The following is a 21,387-nucleotide window of genomic DNA, read 5'->3' on the forward strand; positions in this document are numbered from 1 at the left end:
ATTATGCTTTGATTTTTTTTAATGGAGAATCAGGTACACAGTGTGCAGCCCTTTAAACCATGATGAAAAAGTGAAAATTACAGTATACCCATCAAAAAAAAAGTTTTAGGTAATTGGTCTTTTAATCATTTTTTCCCAAGGCAATTAAAACCAGAAAGCTATGTCAATCCGTCTTTCTTTTCTATTAATCCTCTTTTCAGTAAATGTGGCTTGGAGAATCCAACCCTTAAGTTTAGAGGATTGGCACTAAATTTATTACATAGTAAATAATGTCTGTGCTTTAGATGTAAGCTTCAGAGGTAGATTACTTTCAAAGTTGAGTGACCGACCTAGCATTTCTGGTATTAAAGAGAGTCCCAAGTTACCCGTATCTAAATGTGGATCAAATCAAATATTAAATCAAATATTTATAATTGCCATCAAAATTCTAATTAGTTTTGTAGTTAGAGTGATTAGTATGTTCATTGTATAGACAGACTCTAAAACTCAAGGATTTTCAAATGTTGTATAGTGCACAATTGAAGGTGATGGGAGTTTTAAATCAAAGATTGAATATTCATATTAAAAGGGTCTAATTATTCAGTTCTTACATTAACTTATGGGGCCCAGCAAGTGTATCACTATCCACATTATATTTCTCATCATGTGTACCTGAGTAATAGAACAGTCTCAATACATGGATTCTATGTGACCCGTACTCATCATTATAGAGGGACCACATTCTCTACCTCATTAATTATGTGAACGAGGACCCTTATAGAAAACACCCCCCAATGTCAGCTATATTAGATGCTTCTTTAAAAAAAGGTCTGCTTTAAAATTCTAACTTCGACACTTTTAAATTTCAATTATGATGTTCTGTGAATTTCATATTTTAGAAATGGTACATCCTTAATCAAAAATTAAATATGCTTAGAAAATGGAAATATGGCAAATGATGTTATGCTAAATTTAGTTATTTTCTAATCTTAGCATCAACGAGATCCTCGGCTGAATGAAATTTTGTTCCCATTCTATGATACTAAAAGGGCAATGCAGATAATTGAGACTTATGAGCCTGATGAAGAGTTGAAGACAAAAGGTAAAAAAGAGGAAGAAAATGAAGTGGGTTTTTTTTTTAAAAAGCAAACAGTTGAGTAGTGCATTTATGTAAAAACTTACAGGTGCTGGTCAAATTATTTTTAATAAGAGCTTGCTTTTAACAGCTCCAGGCCCAGGTACAATTTCTGGATTTTCAGTTGCATTACACCATGGGTCAGAATTTATGCCAGTGTGCATTGTAGGTGATAATAGGTTCAGTATTTTAGGAAACCTATTTTATCTGTCTCTTAATCATATTTTTTGAGTTCTTTGTATGTACAGAGCACTGTACTAAGCACTTGTACAATACAACAGAATTAGCAGATAAGTTCTCTGTTCATAATGAGCTTTCAATCTATAGGGAGAGACAGACATTAATACTTTAGAAATATCTGCACTGTATTCTGGCCTAGGCTCATAAAAGAGTTTTAAGAAAGCATGCTGAAAATTATATTGCAGGAATGTCTGTACATTTTTAAAAATATAACTGCCAAGGAGAAAAATTCAGGTGATAGAGATTTCACCTCACTTGTGAATCTTCTTTAATAGCTCAAACTGTATCTGTGAATCAAAACATATTATTTTAATTTCTTTCTAAACATTATGCCTGCCGAGTAAGCACATACAATTTCTGCGAATCTAAGTCTCAATCTGCAAGGACTAATTTTACCACTGGTGAATAACCTTCAAACCTTTCTACTTTTGGAGTGTGGCCAATAACTGCTTAGTTCACAAAAAGTAGGAAAGAATTTTGGTGATGTGGGACTGGAAGGTAAAGTTATTGACTAAGATTATATTTTTCAGACTATTATTAGGTGTCATTTTTCTTTGCTTTTCTCAGTTTATTGGGACACATAATTGGGAGATGGCTATATTCAGAAGTACTCACTTGCGAGCAGACTTTGTCCATCTTAGACTTGCGATCAACCAGCCACAAGTCCCCTAACTTCTCTGTGCCTCAGTTACTTCATCTGTAAAATGGGACTAAGACTGTGAGCCCCATGTGGGACAATCTGATAACCTTTTATTCCTCCAGCGCATAGAACAGTGCTTGGCACAGAGTAAGCATTTAAGAAATACCATTATTATTATTATCCTCAAATAAGTTCGTTCAAGCACAATGAATCAGCCATGTTAGTTGGATTCATTCTGTAAATGATTTTTTTCCTGATTTAGATGGGATGGAAAAGGAAAAGTCCACTGTGGGATCCCAAGGACCAAGTTCCAGAAATAAGACCGCCGCCACCCCCCCTCCCCTCGCCACCCAGTCCTTCTCTCCAGCCCAATCAAGAAATCCTTTTTTTTTTAAAGGCTACTTTTAAAGTGTTTATTATGTGCCAGGCACTACACTAAGTGCTGGGGTAGAAGCAACATAGATTGGATATGGTCCCTGCCCCATATGGGGCTCACAGTGTTAAGCAGAAGGGAGTGAGGTTTATACAATTATACAGATGAGATAACTGAGGTACAGATAAGTTATGGGACTTTCCAGTGGTCACACAGCAGACAAGTGACAGGGCCGTGATTAGAACCTTTGTCCTTTGACTTCCAGACCTGTGCTCTTTCCATTAGGCCACACTGCTTCCCTATTCGTTTATTGAGCACTTACTGTGCAGAGCACACCACTAATCACTTGGGAGTGCCCGTAAGGATTTTACAGTGTACACCTCAGTCTTCAGATTAGTGTAGAGAAGCCAGAGAGTTGGTTGGGATCTTCAAAATTTGACCTTTTAATCCTGAAGAAGTTTCTTGTTTTGGTTACATTGATTGCTCTAATTTATTTTTATTGCAAATAGAAGCTTAGGCACCCAACTGATAAATTGTTCCAAAGACAATTGCATTGACCATGATATGAGTGCAGATATCTCAAAGATCTTATAATTGCAGAAGGAAATGTTTCACATCCCTTTGTCTGAAAAAAAATCATAATATCCAAGCATTAGCAACAACAAAACATAATAAGGCCTTGGCACTTTGCACCCACATTCTGGGCTATTGTAAAACACCATTGTTTTCAGATGACTCTCACTCTGGTAACAAACTATCCATCTTGGAATCCTATGTGTAAAAGAATTCTGATCCTATTCTCCACTGTTGCTATTTCCCTGAAGATTAGAGAATATGTATCCAGAGCAGTAGTGCTGCTCTGTGGCCGTCTACTTCAGTAGATAGTCTGGCTACTGTGGAAGGTAGTTATTTCTGGGTTGTTTTTTGTTGTTGTTGTTGTTCTTGGTAGTGTGCTCATTATTTAATATGTCAATTCTCTGCTTATTCCCCAACAATCCTTTTTATTCCTCATAGCTGGAAACTTGCACCCCATCAATCCTGGGTAGTTTCTGACCTCTTCGTATAGGAGGGAAGCCACCCCTCAGTATTGGGGAGGGCATTACAATAGTAACTCCTATTTAAAGGGTAACAATACTAAAGTGTTGAAGATTTCTTTTCATTTTTTCATGAAATCTGAGCAAAGGTCTGTGTGGGGATGACAGAAATTAAGACTACAGATGAATGCTTACTGGTTTCTCCCTTGCACTATTTCCTGGGCTGGCTGGCTGCCTGTAGCTATCCTCGGGTGCACAGCCACAGAACAGTGACTCTGCCCAGAAATGTAGAAGGAATTAGTGTCCTCATCTTCAGCAGAAAACTGAAGAGAAACGTTTAGGGACTCACTTCACAGCTACTCTCCCAAGTGCTCCCGTGCTTTGCCCAGAATATGCACTCAGTAAATAGCATTGATTGAATTCAACAGCTCCTACAGTGTGGGAGGAGAATCAGGCTCAGTGTTTGGAGTAGAAAGAGTGATGTTTGGGGTGGGGAGGGGTGCTAAGTCACTTGCAGGGTAGGTATCGTCTCTCTCTCTGGACATGCTGCAAAAAGTGTAAGGAAATCAATCAATCAATCGTATTTATTGAGCGCTTACTGTGTGCAGAGCACTGTACTAAGAGCTTGGGAAGTACAAGTTGGCAACATATAGAGACAGTCCCTACCCAACAGTGGGCTCACAGTCTAGAAGAAGGAAAGTTGTACTGCTGCTTTCTGAGCTGACTCCTTTTCAGTGAAGTAGAGGACCTGGTTTTCCAGGGCTTTCTCTTGAGCATTGCATTCCACAGAAATGTTAAAGATACTCTTTTTTTATTTTTTTCAGGCCTCATTTCGAGTGATGGGTTTTGCAGATATTTGATGTCAGATGAAAATGCCCCTGTCTTCCTAGACCGCTTGGAGCTTTACCAAGAAATGGACCATCCTTTGGCTCACTACTTCATCAGTTCTTCCCACAATACATATCTCACTGGCAGGCAGTTTGGTGGGAAGTCTTCTGTTGAGATGTACAAACAAGTGCTCTTAGCTGGATGCAGGTTGGAAACACAGAACAATTGTTTTCCACATGAGTATTGCACACCTGAGGTTTAGCCCACCGATATTTTGCTCAAAGATAGCCTATGAAATCATAGTTGCCAATAGTTTGCCTCCTACCTTTCATAAAATGTGATTGGAATTTGGTCCATAGCAATTAATTGGCTTTGGGAATATGGTATAGGAAAATGAGTTGCTTAACAAAGGTATTTTGATTTAATAAAAGGAGTTACAAATTAGAGAACACATTTTAAGAGAGGTTATCATTCACATTGACTAGTTTCTTTGTGGACATTGTAAGCTTGTTATGGAAAGGGAACATGTCTGCTAATTCTGTTGTTCTCTCCCAAGCACTCCTAAGTATAGTGCTGTGAACATAGTAAGCACTCAAGAAATACGATTGAATGAATAATGGATGAGCAGCCATTTTCACACAGGCTTCTGTGGCATTATATACACTGTGTTGTAATTCTCATAGTGATGAGAATTCATCATTGTGAAAATAAAGTTTACACAGATTAAAATAATCTTACAAGATGAAACTAAATATGTAATAAAAATAATTCTTGTACTAGTGCTCACAGTGTGCCAAATATTGTACTAAATGCTGGAGTAGATACAGGATAAGCATATCATTCACAGTCCCTGTCCCACCGGGATCACAGTCTAAGAGGGAGGGAGAACAGGAAACTGAGGCCCAGAGAGGTTAAGGAACTTGCCCAAGACCACACAGCGGGCAAGTGCCAGAGGTGAGAGTAGAACCCAGTTCCTCTGACTTCAAGGCTGTGCTCTTTACACTAGATGACAGTGCCTCCCAATTTTAATATTTTGAAAGAATGTTTTGAACCGAAATAATCTCGTATTTCCCTGTAACATTTCTTGGTGTCAAGAAGAAATCTTATTATAGAATAGTTTTCACAAGTTCAATTTGTTATATTGTTTCAGTAATGCAGATTTACTGTATATTCTTAGGTGTGTTGAACTGGATTGCTGGGATGGGAAAGGTGAAGATCAAGAACCAATAATTACACATGGAAAGGCAATGTGTACAGATATACTGTTTAAGGTGAGTTCCCCGGGAATTCCCTGGTAAATAGAGAAGTAGCCTGGGAGTCAGAGGACCTGGATTCTAAACTGCATTGCCATTTGTCTTCTGTTTGACCTTGGGGAAGTCACTTAATTTCTCTGGGCCTCAGTTACCTCATCTTTAAAATGGGGATTAAGACTGTAAATCCCATGTGGGACATGGACTGTGTCCAACCTGATTATCTTGTGCTCACTCCAGTGCTTAGTACCAGTGCCTGGCACATAGTAAATGCTTAACAAATGCCATTACATAAATAAACAAATTAATCCTTCCAGGGTAAGATCCTTGTCATAGACAGAGGTCAGTACATTTACTGATGCACAAAGCATTTGCACTTAGCACATAATTTGTCTACCTTTTTCTCCACCTAATAAGCTCATGGAGAGGATGGTAATTGTTAATGTGAGTGGGGAAGACCACTACATACATCTCTGATAGGTACCTATTAAATTAGTATCCATTATCAGTGACCAAAGTTGACTACAATTGCTAAGTCTGTGGAAGCCTCACAGGAAAGATGGACTTCTCTCTGTGACTCCATAACCATCAATGTAATCAGACTTGGGTATGTCAGTGATGAGCCCGCTGTTGGGTAGGGACCGTCTCTATATGTTGCCAACTTGTACTTCCCAAGCACTTAGTACAGTGCTCTGCACACAGTAAGTGCTCAATAAATACGATTGAATGAATGAATGAATGAACCCAGGGCATAGTTTCACCATGGTGAAATTGTTTTTAATGATCCAGATACAAAGTGGTAGACCATTTTTTTTTTTTTTACATTTGTTAAGTGCTTAGTATGTATCAGGCACTGTACCAAATGCTGGGGTAGATACAAGCTAATCAGTTTGGACCCAGCCCACGACCGACATGCGGCTCATAGTCTTAATCCCTATTTTACAAAAGAGGTAACTGAGGCCCAGAGGAGTGAAGTGACTGGGCCGAGGTCAAACAGCAGACAATTGGTGGATCTTGGGTTAGAAACCTGGTATTTCTGACTCCCAGACTTGTGCTCTATCCATTAGGCAACACTGCTGTTCATTAATTAGTCTCGTGCAGTTCTAAAATGCTTGAGTAGCCAAACAAAAAGCAGCAATTCTAGCCCATTTTTCTTTGCATTGTCAAAACTTCTACTTGCCGAGTAGATTTGGCTATAGATTTCCATCAGTCAACCCTGTGCCTCGTATAAATCTTTCAGTTGTGATGAAGGATTCTTAACTAGGGAGTAATGCTGTAGGTTGGTACAATGGCATATAGTAGCTATTCATCTTGGTTAAGGCAGAAAGCATGAAGAAAAGGGCTGAGTGGGAACAAGACTGAAGCCACCAATTTGGAATTCTCCTTTGTGTATCAGTGAAGGCACCATCTAAACACAAACCATTTTTGCAATGTTTTGTTACTATTTAATTTCTGTGTTGGGTCCAGAATATCTCTTATCAAGATGGTGACTCAGACTTTGAAACAGTGTCCTTAATGCTTACTATGTAAAATTAATTTTAATATGTAGCCTTTTTACATGCTAACATTGTTACATTTATATTTTTTAATTTGCAGGATGTAATTCAAGCGATCAAAGAGACTGCATTTATAACATCTGAATATCCAGTCATTCTTTCATTTGAAAATCACTGCAGGTAACCCGTGTTTACAATTTAGTAATGTGAAAAATTGAAACATGAATCTATGCTTTAGCACAATCAAGGAAAGAAAGTACAGATACTTTAAGTCTCTACCATCCTCAAGTGTAGTAAAACCTTGAGGCATAGCCAAGAGATGTTTTGTGGGTTTGGGTAGAGTGGTGTGTGATGTTTGAAACACATTCATTCGTTATATAGCATTTTTAGTGAGCTTCTAAGATTTGCTGATCTGTACACACAGCCCTGGTTTTCTGTTTGTTTATGTTGGTTGAGGTTCTGTGGGATTTTAAAATAATTGTGAATACTCATCGACCATATGAGAAGCAGTGTGGCTCAGTGTAAAGAGCACGGACTTGGGAGTCAGAGGTCATGGGTTCTAATCCCGGCTCTGCCACATGTCTGTTGTGTGACCTTGGACAAGTCACTTAACTTCTCTGAGCCTCAGTTACCTCATCTGTAAAATGGGGATTAAGACTGTGAGCCCCACATGGGACAACCTGATCACCTTGTATCCCTGCCAGCGCTTAGAACAGTGCTTTGCACATAGTAAGTGCTTAACAAATGCCATCATTATTATTATTATCAAGAGGTCCACTGTGCAATATGTAGGCAGGATTATTGTGTTCCTTAGGTATACATTTTTATCTGTATAATAATTACAACACATTTTCCTTTACAAATGTCTTTTTTGTTTCCTTCAGCAAATATCAACAGTACAAGATGTCCAAATATTGTGAAGATCTATTTGGGGATCTCCTGTTGAAACAAGCTCTTGAAACACATCCAGTATGTATTTTTGGCAAACCACATTTCTAGCTTAAATGAAGTTCATTTGAAATACACTTCTTGAGTGCTGAATAGGACCAGAGGGCCAGTAATGAAGAAGTTCATATTTCTTTAACTAGTCTAAATAGAAAAGCTTTAATCACTATTCAGAAGGGCTTAGATAAAATGCAGTCTTTGGGCTCAATTTAACATGGTGGTTCAAAACACCTTGACTTCAAAATATTTTAAAGCACTTTTGGGGCTGTTCATCAACAAGGGGCATTGAAGTGCCCATTGTTTAGGAAATGTAAGATGCATTTTAGAACAGGTTGGTTACCCCAATACTGCTCTGCAGGTTCAGGTTAAACCCAGGACAAAACCTAGGGTAGTTATAGAGGCAGGTCCATCCCGAGGAAAGTGGGTTCGGTCCTAGTCAAGATCCCCAGAATCAGTGCCTTATGGGCATATTCTAGGTTTGGGGAGGCAAGTTAAGGAGAGTACCTATTGTGACTCCTACAAATAGTTCAGCTCCTTAGCATCCTCCATCCCCATAAGACCACATGACAATTTAATGTAAATATAAGCCATGGAAAAGAATACTGATACTTCCAGTTCTGAGATAATATCTTGAAAGAAAACAGATCATTTAGAAATGAGCCAGGAATGTCCCGAAAAAGCCAAAGTCTTTAGAGAATGTTTTCAAAAACTGTATCATATTTTAAAAAATTTTTATATGTTGCATTTGAACTTATTATTGATAGGGCCTTTTATATACCTTTCTTGGTTACTTCAATAGAATTGAAGACATTTGTTTTCATATATTTTACAGCACCATTTTAACAGATTTTACCATCATTCTTTAAACTAAAAACCAAGAGAATTAAATTTAGGTTTTCAGCACCAATTTCTTCCCTTGTAGAGTTTCTACAGTATTCTAAAGGATATTATTTGGTTATCAGAAGCCTCTGGGTGTGGGCAGATATTTCTAATGAAGTAACTGAAATTTGGGCTGCTTGAGAGCTGGGGAGAAAGCTAAGCTATAAACTTGTGAAGGAATGGCCAAAGGAGAGCTTGGCTGGGAAACCCATCCAGTGGGCTGAAAAATCACCTTAGGACAACAGGAGGAATTCTGGAGGGGGTCTACATTCAGGCTCTCCCTAATTCGTGGCTTGGGTTTCTTCCTCAGTCCCCAAAACCTGGTCTCTCCTGACCCTGTCACTTATCCTCTTCCAAGCTACTTCAGACCTACTCTCTCCTACTGCTGCTGTTTCTCCTGCTCCTGCCTCAGTTGCCTAATTCCCACTAATTCCCACTACTGTTCACCCATACCCTCATATCTGTCTTTCAACACCCACAGTGCCTCTCTCCATCACTGAAACATCTAAGCTTTGGGAAAATCATGGTTCAGGTGCACATGAATGTCTAATGTTCATTTCCTTTGGGAAAGTCTTAATAGTACTAGAAGTGATGCAGAGAAGGACATCAGAGGGACAGAGCAGCCTCATGCAGGTTTCTAGAGTCTGGAATTATGAAAGCTGATAGGGAACGATTGAAGTTTTTAAAATAATGGAAGTCAGTAATGGCATCTATTATATTCTTAGCTTAGCATTTTTAGGAAGCATATTGCTTTTTTCAGTGGCTGTAAGTGGCTACATTCTGATTTTCGAAGTCTCTTGCATAGCGGTCCCACACCACAGGGCAATTGTTGTTGTCTATGTGGTGTTTTTTGAAAAGCGGTCAACACATTGAGAATGGCAGAGGGCAAAAAGACAAAATGATAATCCCTGTCAGAGGAATTTTAATTTAATAAAAAGAAAAATGAGAGTTAAAATCCCCACCCAGGGTCTGAATCCCAGTGGAGCAATTAACAGAATTTTAACTAAGTCTCACATTGCCACTGCAAATTTCTTTAGACAGATTACTAATTCTTAAACCCGTTTCACTTGTCTTTCCCCAGCCTAGTTCCCAGATGCTCTGAAATTAAAATAAACAAATTTTCTTTGATCTGAGCCTAAGTAAAATGGGAGGAAGGGAAGGAAGTAGGAGATTTCTCTTCAGGGATTTTGAAGTTCTACTTAGATCATTGATTTACTAGACTGGATTGGCTAAACCCACTTACTCCTCTCAGAATGTTCTGAATCCCAAGGAATACTGGGAATAATGTTTCTTAAAAACTGGGAACAAATAGGATTTCCTGTGTCTTTTAAATTACTATTCCACCTCCTGGATAATAATAATGGTAATACTAGTGGTATTTGTTCATCAATTGGTGCTATTAATGAGCAGTACTATATGCAAAACACTGTACTAAGCGCTTGGGAGAGTACAGTACAACAGAATTAGCACATGTGTCAAGCACTGAACTAAGCACTGGGATAACTACAAGATAATCAGATTGGACACAGTCTCTGTCCCACGTGGGGTTCACAGTCTAAGTTCTTCTGTTGCACTCTCCCATTAATAGTTGTTCACTATGCACCACACACTAAGCACCAGGTCAGGGATAATATAAACAGCCTCTAAGGGCCTAAAACTTCACACATCCATATACTATGTCACTAGGAAATTTGCTTTTTTTTCCTCAACACAAGACATGAAGTGGAAAAACAGTTTTCTGTGTTAGATAAATGAATTGTCAAGGAAAATAAAATTGAGAATCCCTTGGGTTAAATACTGAACATTTCTAACTAGATGAGATTATTCTTGAAGTAGCCAGGGGGTAAAAAAAAAATCTGTGCCTGCCTGTACATTCAAAGGGACAAATAGAGCTTTTGCAGCAAAAATCCATCTGCCGTCCAACTGTGTGACATGATCTCATACCCTCCATCTGCTTGGTGTAGCAGGAGGTTGCTCTCCCTAAGGAGTTTTGCTTGGGTGCAAACAATAAATTCCACTGGCCTATATATGTGTGTTTTGGAGGAGACTTTGACAGGATTTTAGGAGCCTGGGATGAAATCTGTTTTGACTTCCATCTGGTAGAAACATATGAATACAGTATCTACTATGAATAACCAGTATGAACTGTATTAGTATATAGTTTGAAGCAGTAGTATTTACATTAGACCATTTATCATTCTACTCTAAATGCATTTTTTTAATGTCCTAGCTTGAACCAGGCAGACCCTTGCCTTCCCCTAATGACCTCAGAAGAAAAATACTCATTAAAAACAAAAGGCTGAAACCTGAAGTAGAAAAAAGTAAGTCAATTATAGTCTCATTAAATCTTTTGCAGATGCATTTTAGACAAGGTATGCCCAATTCACCTTCTGTGTGTCATCAGGGAAATTATTTCTGAACCAGCTTAGATTTATTCAATAATTCTTCATTTACTATATTGACGGTTCCTGTCCCTCACCTCATGAAAACCATAAGAGTTTGTGGTTGTCCTCCCCTTAAATATGCCACTGATGATGTCGTCTTTCCAACTCAGCCAGGGCTGTTTTTGTGATTCTGGCTGCCTGCAGTGGTCTTCACAGTGTGTATAAGATGCAGTCTTGAAACTGGAAATGGCGAAAAGCTAGGTCAGGATTGGTCAGGAGAATCTGTATTATCTCAGACTTACCCTGACTTTCAACCTGTAAGTCCCTTCCTTACACTAGAACTTGGCATTTCTAGAATCTTCCTTTCACCTGACAATTCTTTCTTGGGTTTCTAAATGGGATTTCAGTTTAATTTTAAAACATGAAATTCAATTTTTTTTAATAGAACAGCTTGAAGCTTTGAAAAGTATGATGGAAGCTGGAGAGTCTGCTGCCCCTGTAAATATTTTAGAGGATGACAATGAAGAAGAAATAGAAAGTGGTGAGATTTTAAAACTTATCCTCTACTGCGGGCTTTTAAAATGTGAGGTGTTTTAATTGGCTTTTTTATAAGCGTAATAAGTCTATAAATGAAGTCAGGCCATTTACAGCCTCAGAATACGGCTGTCAGACCAGAGCAGTGCCTGAAATTATGCTCTTATTTTTAAATAAGATGTGACATATTATCATTATTAAAATAATGATCATATTATCTTACCACTAACCTTTAGGCGTCACTGTTGAATTTTCAGTTATATAAATGCAATTTTTTGTTTGAGAGTATATGAAGTCTTTGCATAAGCAGGTAGGGTGTTGAAAATGGCTTAGTAAAGTTCATTCACCTTTGAGGAAATACAATTATTGTATGCATAAAGGTATGCCTCCTTATTCTTCGTGCCATAGAATGGGCTGAAAATTATATGAGTCAAAAAGAAAACTGGTCCACCCATCAATCAGAGCACAGAGCACTATACTAAGCACTTGGGAGAGTACACTATATAGAGTTGGTAAACATGTTCCCTGGCCGCAGCGAGCTTACAGTTTAGTTTACAGTCAAGCTTAAAGTCCGCCTGGTATTCCACATCCAACAATAGCATCAATCACCAGTATTTAATTACCATATACTGGGGGCAGAGCACTTACTAAGCATTTGGGAGAGCACAGTAGGAGACATCTGATCCCCAGTGTTTGTACAACGAGGGTGATTATTCAGCTCTTTGACATCCATAAAGGGGTATACTTGTCAACATCAGTAAAGATTTCTATTGGTAAATATCATGATCTGTTGTCCAACAATTTGCCCAGACCTTTCTTGATCCTTCTAATATCCCTCATTTTTTTTGTTAGTGATCGTCATTGTCCATTAATGTATCCGATTTCCTCTTCAACCTGTTAGTATTTCCAGATTGTGTAAAATGGTACTGCTGGTTTGTGAAAAGCAGGCAATTCCCTAAGCCCCCTGTCGTGTGCTGAACTTTTTGTTTAAGGTAGAAAGTGGGGTATCCATCATCAGCGGGACTTGTGCTTAAGTGATTTTTCCAGTACTGGCGGTACATTATTCTGAGCAATTCGCACTCTTCTCTCCAGCACCATACATTGTTAAGCAGTGTAGCCTCGTGGATAGATCATGGGCCTGAGAGTCAGAAGGACCTGGGTTCTAATCCCTGCTCCTCCACAATGTCTGCTGTGTGACCTTGGGCAAGTCACTAAACTTCTCTGTGTCTCAGTTACCTCATCTGCTGTAAAATGCGGATTAAGATTGTGAGCCCTATGTGGGATAGGGACTGTGTCCAACCTGCTTAGCTTGTATCTACCCCAGCGCTTATTGCAGTGCCTGGAATGTAGTAAGCACTTAACAAATTCAGTAGGAGGGGGAAAAAGGTATTTGGTTGATGTAAGGTTTCAGGTTGTAGCCACAGAACAGAATATCTCAGTGAACCCTCTCAGCAGCAAACACTGTGTTGATTTACAAGCTAGTGGAGAAGACAAGCATAAGTAGAATGACAAAAATACAGTATTTAGGAGTACAAGAGGAGAGAAAAATGACAGATGCAAATACCAAAAATTCATAAGGTGATTCTGGGAAGCTTAAGTGGCCAAGATGGTAGCATAAGGTAGTTGTTGAGATTTCCTCAGGAAGTAAGCACTTTGAAGAATTGGGGAAGACATGACCTTGTGAACTTGAGTGGGGAGGGAGTTTCAGTGATGGAAAAAGTGGGCACATTGGCTGGAGGTGGAAAAGTTTAATTCAAGGGACTTTTCAAAGATTTGATTGAGAGTGTTGGAGAGCACTAACTGGAGTGAAACCCAGGAGGGCAGTTAGGTAAGATAGAGTGGAATGATAGCCTTAAAATCAGTAGTATTTATTGATCACTTGATCTGTGCACAATACTGAATGAACTAGGTGCATGGGAGAGTACAAGAGATTTGGTAGAAGTTACAATCTAATGTGCGAGACATACATGAAAATAAATTACAGATAAAGGAAAGCAATATAGTTTAAAGATATGTATATATGTGCCACCAGTGGCAGTAGGCAAAGTTGAGTACCCATGTGCTTGGGTCACTGGAAGTGCTGAAGGGGAGAAATAAGTTGAGGAGATGTGAGACAAATCAGAAAAGGCCTCCTGGAGAAGTGATTTCAATCAATCAGTTTTTTTATTGAGTGCTTACTGTCTGCAGAGCATTGTACTTAGCTCTTGGGAGAGTTCATTACCACAGAGTTGGTAAGCATGGTCCCTGCCCTTAAGGAACTTGCAGTTTACAGGGGAAGACTGACATTAAAATAAATTATGGATAAGTACATAAGTGCTGTAGAGTTGAGAGTGGGATGAATATCAAGTGCTTAAAGGGTAGTAATAATAATAATAATGTTGGTATTTGTTAAGCGCTTACTATGTTCCAAGCACTGTTCTAAGTGCTGGGGTAGATACAAGGTCATTGGGTTGTCCCACGTGGGGCTCACAGTCTTCGTTCCCATTTTTCAGAAGAGGTAACAGGCACAGAGAAGCTAAGTGACTTGCCCAAGGTCATACAGCCAACAAGTGGCAGAGTCAGGATTAGAACCCATGACCTCTGATTCACAAGCCCGGGCTTTTTCCACTAAATCATGCTGCTTAGCCAATACAGAAGGAAGAGATAATAGAGGAAAATGAGAGTTTAGTTGGGGAAGCCTCTTGGAGGACAAGATGTGATTTTAGTAAGACTTTAAAGGTGGGCTAAGAAGTAATCTGTCATCTATGAAAGGGAAGGAATTCCAGGCGAGAGGGAGGATGTAGTCAAGGGGTTGGTTATAAAATGGAAGAGATCAAGCTACAGTGAGTAGGTTGGTGGTAGAGGAACTAAGTGTGTGGCTGGGTTGAAATAGGAAATCAGTGAGGTAAGATCAGAGTGGGTGAGATGATTGAGTGCCTTAAAGCTGATGGAAAGAAGTTTCAGAAAGATTGTGAAGATGGAAAGACCAGCTGATGGCCATTGTGAAGTGGGAGGCAGTTCCAGGCAGGAAAGAGTCCATGAGGAAGTGGCTGCTGATGAGAGAAATGAGAACATAGTACCATAAGTAGGTTGTCTTGACCAGATCTGATGGTGTGTACTGGGGTGTAGTGGGAAAGGCGTAATTATAAGTAGGGGGAATAGAGAGAAAATTGAATGCAATGATGCCACTGATCAGAAGTTTCCATTACATGCGGAAAACGCTGGTCCACCACTGGAGGTGTTTGAAGAATGGGAAGACCTATGTAAAAAGATGTTCAAACTACTGCTTAGTGCTATCGTTGTTGTGAGAGACATAGTGGAGGGAACAATTGGAGTTTATGAGGAGGGGACTGATATGTTGATGATCAATATTTTATTATTAAAATGATTACAATTATAATAATGATTGTGGTATTAAGCACTTACTGTGTGCCAGGCACTGTACTAAACATTGGGGTAGATGCACGATAATTAGGTCCAACACTGGGTTCACATTCTAAGTAAGAGGTGAACAAGTATCGAGTCCCTATTTTGCAGCTGAGGGAACTGAGGCACAGAAAAGTTAAGTGACTTGTCCAATGTTACATAGCAGGCAAGTTGCAGAGCTGAAATTAGAACCCAGATCCTCTGACTCCTGGGCCCATGCTTTTTCCACTAGGCCATGCTAGCACTCACCTTCATATCAGGTGTCTGTATATTAGATTGAAGAGTGTTCTCCTGAGACAAAAGAGTTGGAGAACTCTGGAGAACTCTGTTATACTCTCCAAAGTGCTTAGTGCAGTGCTGTGCATACAGTAAGTGTTCAGTAAGTGCCATTAATGATGAAGAGAGGAGAGGTTGGAGGCAGGGCCATTAGTAAGAGGAGTTTCTTTGCCCACTTTCAAAATCTGTTTAATGAGCATGCTTATTTCTTAGAGTTTTAAAAATTTTCATCAGTCCCTGTTTATTTTGCTTCATTGGCCTTTTCTTTCTCTTTCTGTGTTTCATAGCTGACCAAGAGGAAGAGGCTCATCCAGAGTACAAATTTGGAAGTGAACTCTCTGCAGATGACTTCAGTCAAAAGGAAGCTGTTGCAAATAGTGTAAAAAAGGTTAGATTATTGATTTTATGTATATACTTCCTTCTGTATTCTCTTCTGAAGTATTTGCTAGCTGTGAAACTCATGAGATAAACCTCCAGAAAGTAAGGCTGTAGATTCCATAAATGTGTGGTTGATTAGAACTTTCTTTTGGGGTTGAGATTTTTTCATCCTAACTTGAGACTGAAGAAACACTGATTGATCCATTTTCCATTTGGTCAGGGAAGTTGTCCTTTGTCCCCACTTTTTTCTACAGGTCATTTAGGAGGCAGCAATCAGTCAATGGTACTTACCAAGCGCTTTCTGTGTGCAGAACACTGAACTAGGAACTTGGGAGAGTACAGTACAATAGAGTTGGTAAACACAGTCGTTGCCTTCAAGAAGTTTACGTTCTAAGGGGAATTGTCAAATAATAAATGAATGCAAAGTCAGCTCTTGAAAATGCAGAGCCTGGAATAAGATTCCAGTTCCTGATTTCTGCTGCACATTCTTCTTATCCGTAGTAGAAAAGAGGAATTGGAACCAGACTGCTGAAACAACCACCAATTCAAAAGGAGGGTCCTTTATGACCTGGGGAAATCTGGCAGACAGAGCCTCCTCCCTGTCTTTCCTACCTTACTTGGTGGGACTAAGGCAGTTGGTCTTCCACAGGATTACGAAGAAGCACATCCCACCTTGTACCATGAGGCTCCTCAAGGTGCCTTGTGAAAGAAGAGGCCCTAAGAAAATGATAGCAGGCTCTCCAGAGCCTGTAAACCTACTACATTTACGTGCCATTTTTAATGTTAACTCCATATCAAGGAGAAATGCTCAGTGCCTTTTTTTAATGGTGTTTAAGTGCATACTATATACCAGGCACTGTACTAAGCACTGGAGTAGAAACAGGCTAATCAGGTTGGACACAATCCCTGTCCCACACGCAGCTCACAGTCTTAATGCCCGTTTTACAGATGAAGGAACTGAGGCACATTCATTCAGTCATATTTATTGAGTGTTTGAGTGCAGAGCGCTGTACTAAGTGTCTGGGAGAGTACAATACAACAGAGGTGGTAGACACGTTCCCTGCCCATAATGAGCTCACAGTCTAGACGGGCAGACAGACATTAATATAAATAAGTAAATTACAGATATGTACATAAGTGCTGTGGGGCTGGGAGGAGAGGATGAATAAAGGGAGCAGTTCAGGGTGACGCAAAACCGAGTGGGAGAAGAGGAAAGGTAAGGCTTTGAAACGGGGGAGAGATTCCTTTGAATCCCTTGGCCTGATCTTTTGTTCCTGTTTAAATTCATTTTTACTTTCACCCCTGCCCACTCTCGTTTGCTGCCTCACAGATTCCAGCCGCTCCTTTAATCGGAGATTCCCTGCCTGCTTGTTGTCTAGCTACCACCTGCGTGACCCTGTCATGATCTAGCCTCGTTTTCATCCTGTACCATGGAAGAGGTTATGCCTTAGAGTATAAGAAAATCATAGCACAGCATATTTTCATACCCCATATTAGCTTTTTATAAGAATTTTTACATTTTAGAGGAATGAAGTCTTTTTTATTTCTCTTTAGGCTGCTGACGACTCTGAACATGAAAACAACAAAAAGGTATCTAAGAGAAAACTGTAGAGTTTTTGCTTTACTCTTTTGCTTCACTAAAATCATTTATTTTGGATATTCGTGTTTATTACCTAAACAGAGTATACTCTGGGCTTTTTATTAAAATATGTATTATCCATTGCTGAAGTGTTTTTTTTAAAAATGTAGACTGCTCCTCATTTCTTTGTCGATTCAAGCTTCCTGTGTCTAGATATAACAGTTATATTATTAATATAACTTAATGTAAGAACCTTCCAAAGAAAGAAGAGAACACAAAATGCTTAAAACTAGATGAAATGGCATTGACTAGACACATTTAGAAACCATGGGAATTCCATTTTATGAGTAATTAATGTAAGGTAATGATTACATTGCAGAGAGGTGTGGAGCTTCAGCAGAATTATTGGGTTTGTTTTGACAGACAAACCTAGGCTACAGGTTTAAGCCATTGAAGTTAAAAATAGAAAAATGATTTATCAGATCATTATATCTATCTCACTTCCATTCAATTAAAATGCACTGCTCTCCAAAGAGAGTCCATTTGACTTTTTATTGGAAGTCAACTTGAAAAAATCAAAACCTTTTGAAGGTATTCATCATGGGCATTACATTAATCATAACTACATGATTTAATTGTTATTGTTTATAGTGATTAAGTTTTTTCCTTAAGATAGGAAAAACATTTTGGTTTGGACTTCCTTGATACACCTAAGATATTCTTGAAGATTGAAGGTGGCAAACTTACTAAGGTCAAGTTTACAAACTGACATATTTAGAACAGAAAGGTACCCGTAGAAATATGCATATGATCTTCTTTCTTAAAATTTAAATGTCAGAAGATTTCCATTCATTTTTTTCCTAGTATTATCCTTATGAAGTAATGCTAATGAAGGGGAGATTTCTGTTTGCAGTAGTTTGTTATACCAACTTGCTTTCAACACTTTAAATGGTAGTCGGTAATTTCTTCACAAAGTGGCATACGATTCAGCTCTTCAACTGTACTTTCAGGGGCTCGTGACTGTGGAAGATGAGCAAGCATGGATGGCTTCCTACAAATATGTTGGAGCTACAACGAATATTCACCCCTACTTATCGACGATGATCAACTATGCTCAGCCTGTAAAGTTTCAAGGTTTTCATGTAGCAGAAGGTAAGCACTCAAGATTAAATACATAGCAGTAGTTTTATGTTTTTTTCCACTGTGGTGTTTTGCTGAAAATTTTTTTAATGTTTATTAAAATTAGTTACTTGACAGCATCAGGATACATTTATTTTGCTGGGGGAACTGCCCATAGCACATGACTGTATTATTAGCTTGTCATTCTAGTAATCAGCCACAAGGAGGCTCTAAATTACTGTAGAATGTTCACAAATGCAGTGTTTTTACTCGAAGGCCACTACCTGTTCCATCTTCTCTCCAAACTCATTTTTAAAGCTGTGTGTTGAAAACAGCGTAATATTTCCTGAAGTTGAATAAACTTCTACAAATTCTTAAGCAATCTTTCAACATATTTTCTGTAGAAGTCAAAGATTTTGATCCTCAAAGCCAAAAGTAAGAAATCCCCTTCTACCAGGGAGAAGGTGTTTATATAAGGTGTCAAAATATGTGCTTCCCAGAATTACGTTTGTTGTGATGGTATTTATTGTCTGGCTTCATTAGTTCAGGAAAGTGTATTTTATAGGAACAAATATCTTTAAACGGATCTCTCTTTCCACAGAACGCAATATTCATTATAACATGTCCTCTTTTAATGAATCAGTTGGACTAGGCTATTTGAAGACACATGCAATCGAGTTTGTGAAGTATCCTTGCATTATAAATGGTGAACTAAATAGCAGTTCTCTTTGTCCCTACCTTGTAGACTTCTGTACAGTGTTACTGATTAATGGCTCCTGGTGGTTGAATTTCACAAGGTTGTTTTGAGCTGAAATTGAAAGTGTGCATGCAGTGCATAAATAATGTGTGCTTGTGCGTCTTTATGGAAATTCATACATAGCTAGCATATTGTTTATGCTACAGTTGTTCTTATCCCATTTTCCTTAACGAGTTACACAGTTATAACAAACGTCAAATGAGTCGGATATACCCCAAGGGAGGTCGAGTGGATTCCAGTAATTACATGCCTCAAATTTTCTGGAACGCTGGCTGCCAGATGGTCTCACTGAACTATCAAACCCCAGGTATGAGATGATGTCCAGTGAACCCAAATTTCAAAGGAAAGAGCTGACCATATCTTCCAAGCAGATGCCAGTGATATGCTTCTGGCATTTTTTGAGGGATTCGAGCATATGGCTAAAATGGGATATGTGTGTGTGGAATCATGAAGGCAGAAGGAAAGGAGCTGTTAAACTACTGTGGAAGAAAATTAGATTGTCCCTTTGCAATAAGATCCTTTTGCAACCTAGTAGATTCTCAGCTGCATATAATTCTGACACAGTGTATCCAACTTTCAAATTATTATACTTGTAAGTCATGCATACTTGTTTCCAGGGAAAGTTTAAATGAGGTGGGCTTAGAAAGCCTGAGGTTCTTTTTGGCAAAGACTGTGCCTAGCTGTGCCTTTTATATTGCATTTAGTAACATCAGAAGAGATCTTGATGACACATCATTCGCACTCACTAAAAACTGGGAAATAAATAATGTGATTAATTTTATCCATGGAATTGTCTAGTGGGTGAATTTAAATGTTTCAAGACCTTATTTCTAGACCTGGTCAAGAGATGGTTCAAAGATGACTGTTTTCACATCCTGAAAAACGTTTATAGTTCCATTAAATGCAAAGAGGTAAAAATGTATCCTCTGCATGCTCCAATACCCCTCTTTCTTCATCCATTTCCTTTGGAGGAAGGAAACATGTTTTCCTTGTCTGGTGTTTTCTCTAAAAAGTTCTGCATATCCCAGATTGAGTCATCACCGTTATCCTCAGCATTAAAAAACACTTACAGAGCAACCACCTTCTTCAGGTACTTGCAGGATACAAAGCAAATTGAACAAAAATGGCCATTGGGCTTTGGGTGTTCTCCAGGTCACCAGACTGAGCTAATGAATTTCTCATGGGTCACTGAAGAAGCTGCAGCTAGTCTCAAAATGGGGCTCACGATTTCTCCATTGTCAGTCGATCAGTCAACAATATTCTGGCTGAGGTTGCGGAGGGGATTTCTTTGTTTTATTTTCTTAGTTACTGTTTTTAAGTATGGGCGTGAAAAGGAGACAGGGCACTTGGGGGAAGCAAGCCAAGGGGGATTTGAAAATGTTAATCTTATGAGACCCCAATTTTGGATCTTTTCATCCACACTCAGAAACTTTCAGGTATTGTTGGGGATAAGACAGACTGAGAATTCATCCAAAAAACCCTGGGGGTCAGAACAGTGGCGTCAGCCTCACGACTAGATACCCATGGGATAAAATGTTTGGCTCCATGGGGCAAAAATTAATTCTGGTGTCAAATTAATGTCTGTAGTGGCTGCTCCATGCACACTAACTATTTCTGAAGGTTGCACTCCAGGGCCCACCCCAGAATTCCTAATGTCCCACTTGATTGACAGATCATTTGGGGTTACCCAGACACCACCATCACCTCTCTGGAGAGTCTGAATCAATCAATTGGTCAATGATTTTAATTAATAATGATGATAATGTTGATATTTGTTAAGCACTTACTATATGCCAAGCACTGTTCTAATTATTGGGGGAGATACAAGATAATCAAGGTTGTCCCACATGGGACTCACAGTCTTGATCCCCATTTTACAGATGAGGGAACTGAGGCACAGAGAAGTTGTTACTTTCCCAAAGCTGACAAGTGGCAGAGTCGGGATTATAACCCATGACCTCTGACTCCCAAGCCCGTGCTCTTTCCACTGAGCCACACTGCTTCTGTAAGCACTACTAGGCGCTTGGTAGAGATCAATGCGGGTAGATTTTGTAGTCAGGTTCCCTGCCCACAAGGAGCTCACAATCTAGAGGGTTAATAGTAAGAAGAGTAGCATTAAGCTCCATGGTTGAGCAGTTTAGCATTCCCTTGTGTGG

General features: G+C 39.1%; 1 protein-coding gene across 7 annotated transcripts in view; it reads left to right on the forward strand.

Annotated features, from left to right (window-relative positions):
* PLCB4 (phospholipase C beta 4) overlaps positions 1-21,387 on the forward strand; it is a 365,501-nt gene that overhangs the window by 295,848 nt on the left and 48,266 nt on the right. For all 7 annotated transcript variants that reach the window (XM_038751364.1, XM_038751365.1, XM_038751360.1 and 4 more), the window contains 12 exons: positions 973-1,081; positions 4,226-4,436; positions 5,407-5,500; positions 7,076-7,155; positions 7,860-7,944; positions 11,030-11,120; positions 11,629-11,724; positions 15,686-15,786; positions 17,331-17,366; positions 18,366-18,507; positions 19,076-19,160; positions 19,414-19,538. In XM_038751364.1, the coding sequence (XP_038607292.1) occupies positions 973-1,081; positions 4,226-4,436; positions 5,407-5,500; positions 7,076-7,155; positions 7,860-7,944; positions 11,030-11,120; positions 11,629-11,724; positions 15,686-15,786; positions 17,331-17,366; positions 18,366-18,507; positions 19,076-19,160; positions 19,414-19,538 (1,255 nt within the window). The remainder of the gene's footprint in view (positions 1-972; positions 1,082-4,225; positions 4,437-5,406; positions 5,501-7,075; positions 7,156-7,859; positions 7,945-11,029; positions 11,121-11,628; positions 11,725-15,685; positions 15,787-17,330; positions 17,367-18,365; positions 18,508-19,075; positions 19,161-19,413; positions 19,539-21,387) is intronic.

The sequence above is a fragment of the Tachyglossus aculeatus genome, chromosome 9 (genome assembly GCF_015852505.1).
Source record: "Tachyglossus aculeatus isolate mTacAcu1 chromosome 9, mTacAcu1.pri, whole genome shotgun sequence".
NCBI lineage: Eukaryota > Metazoa > Chordata > Mammalia > Monotremata > Tachyglossidae > Tachyglossus > Tachyglossus aculeatus.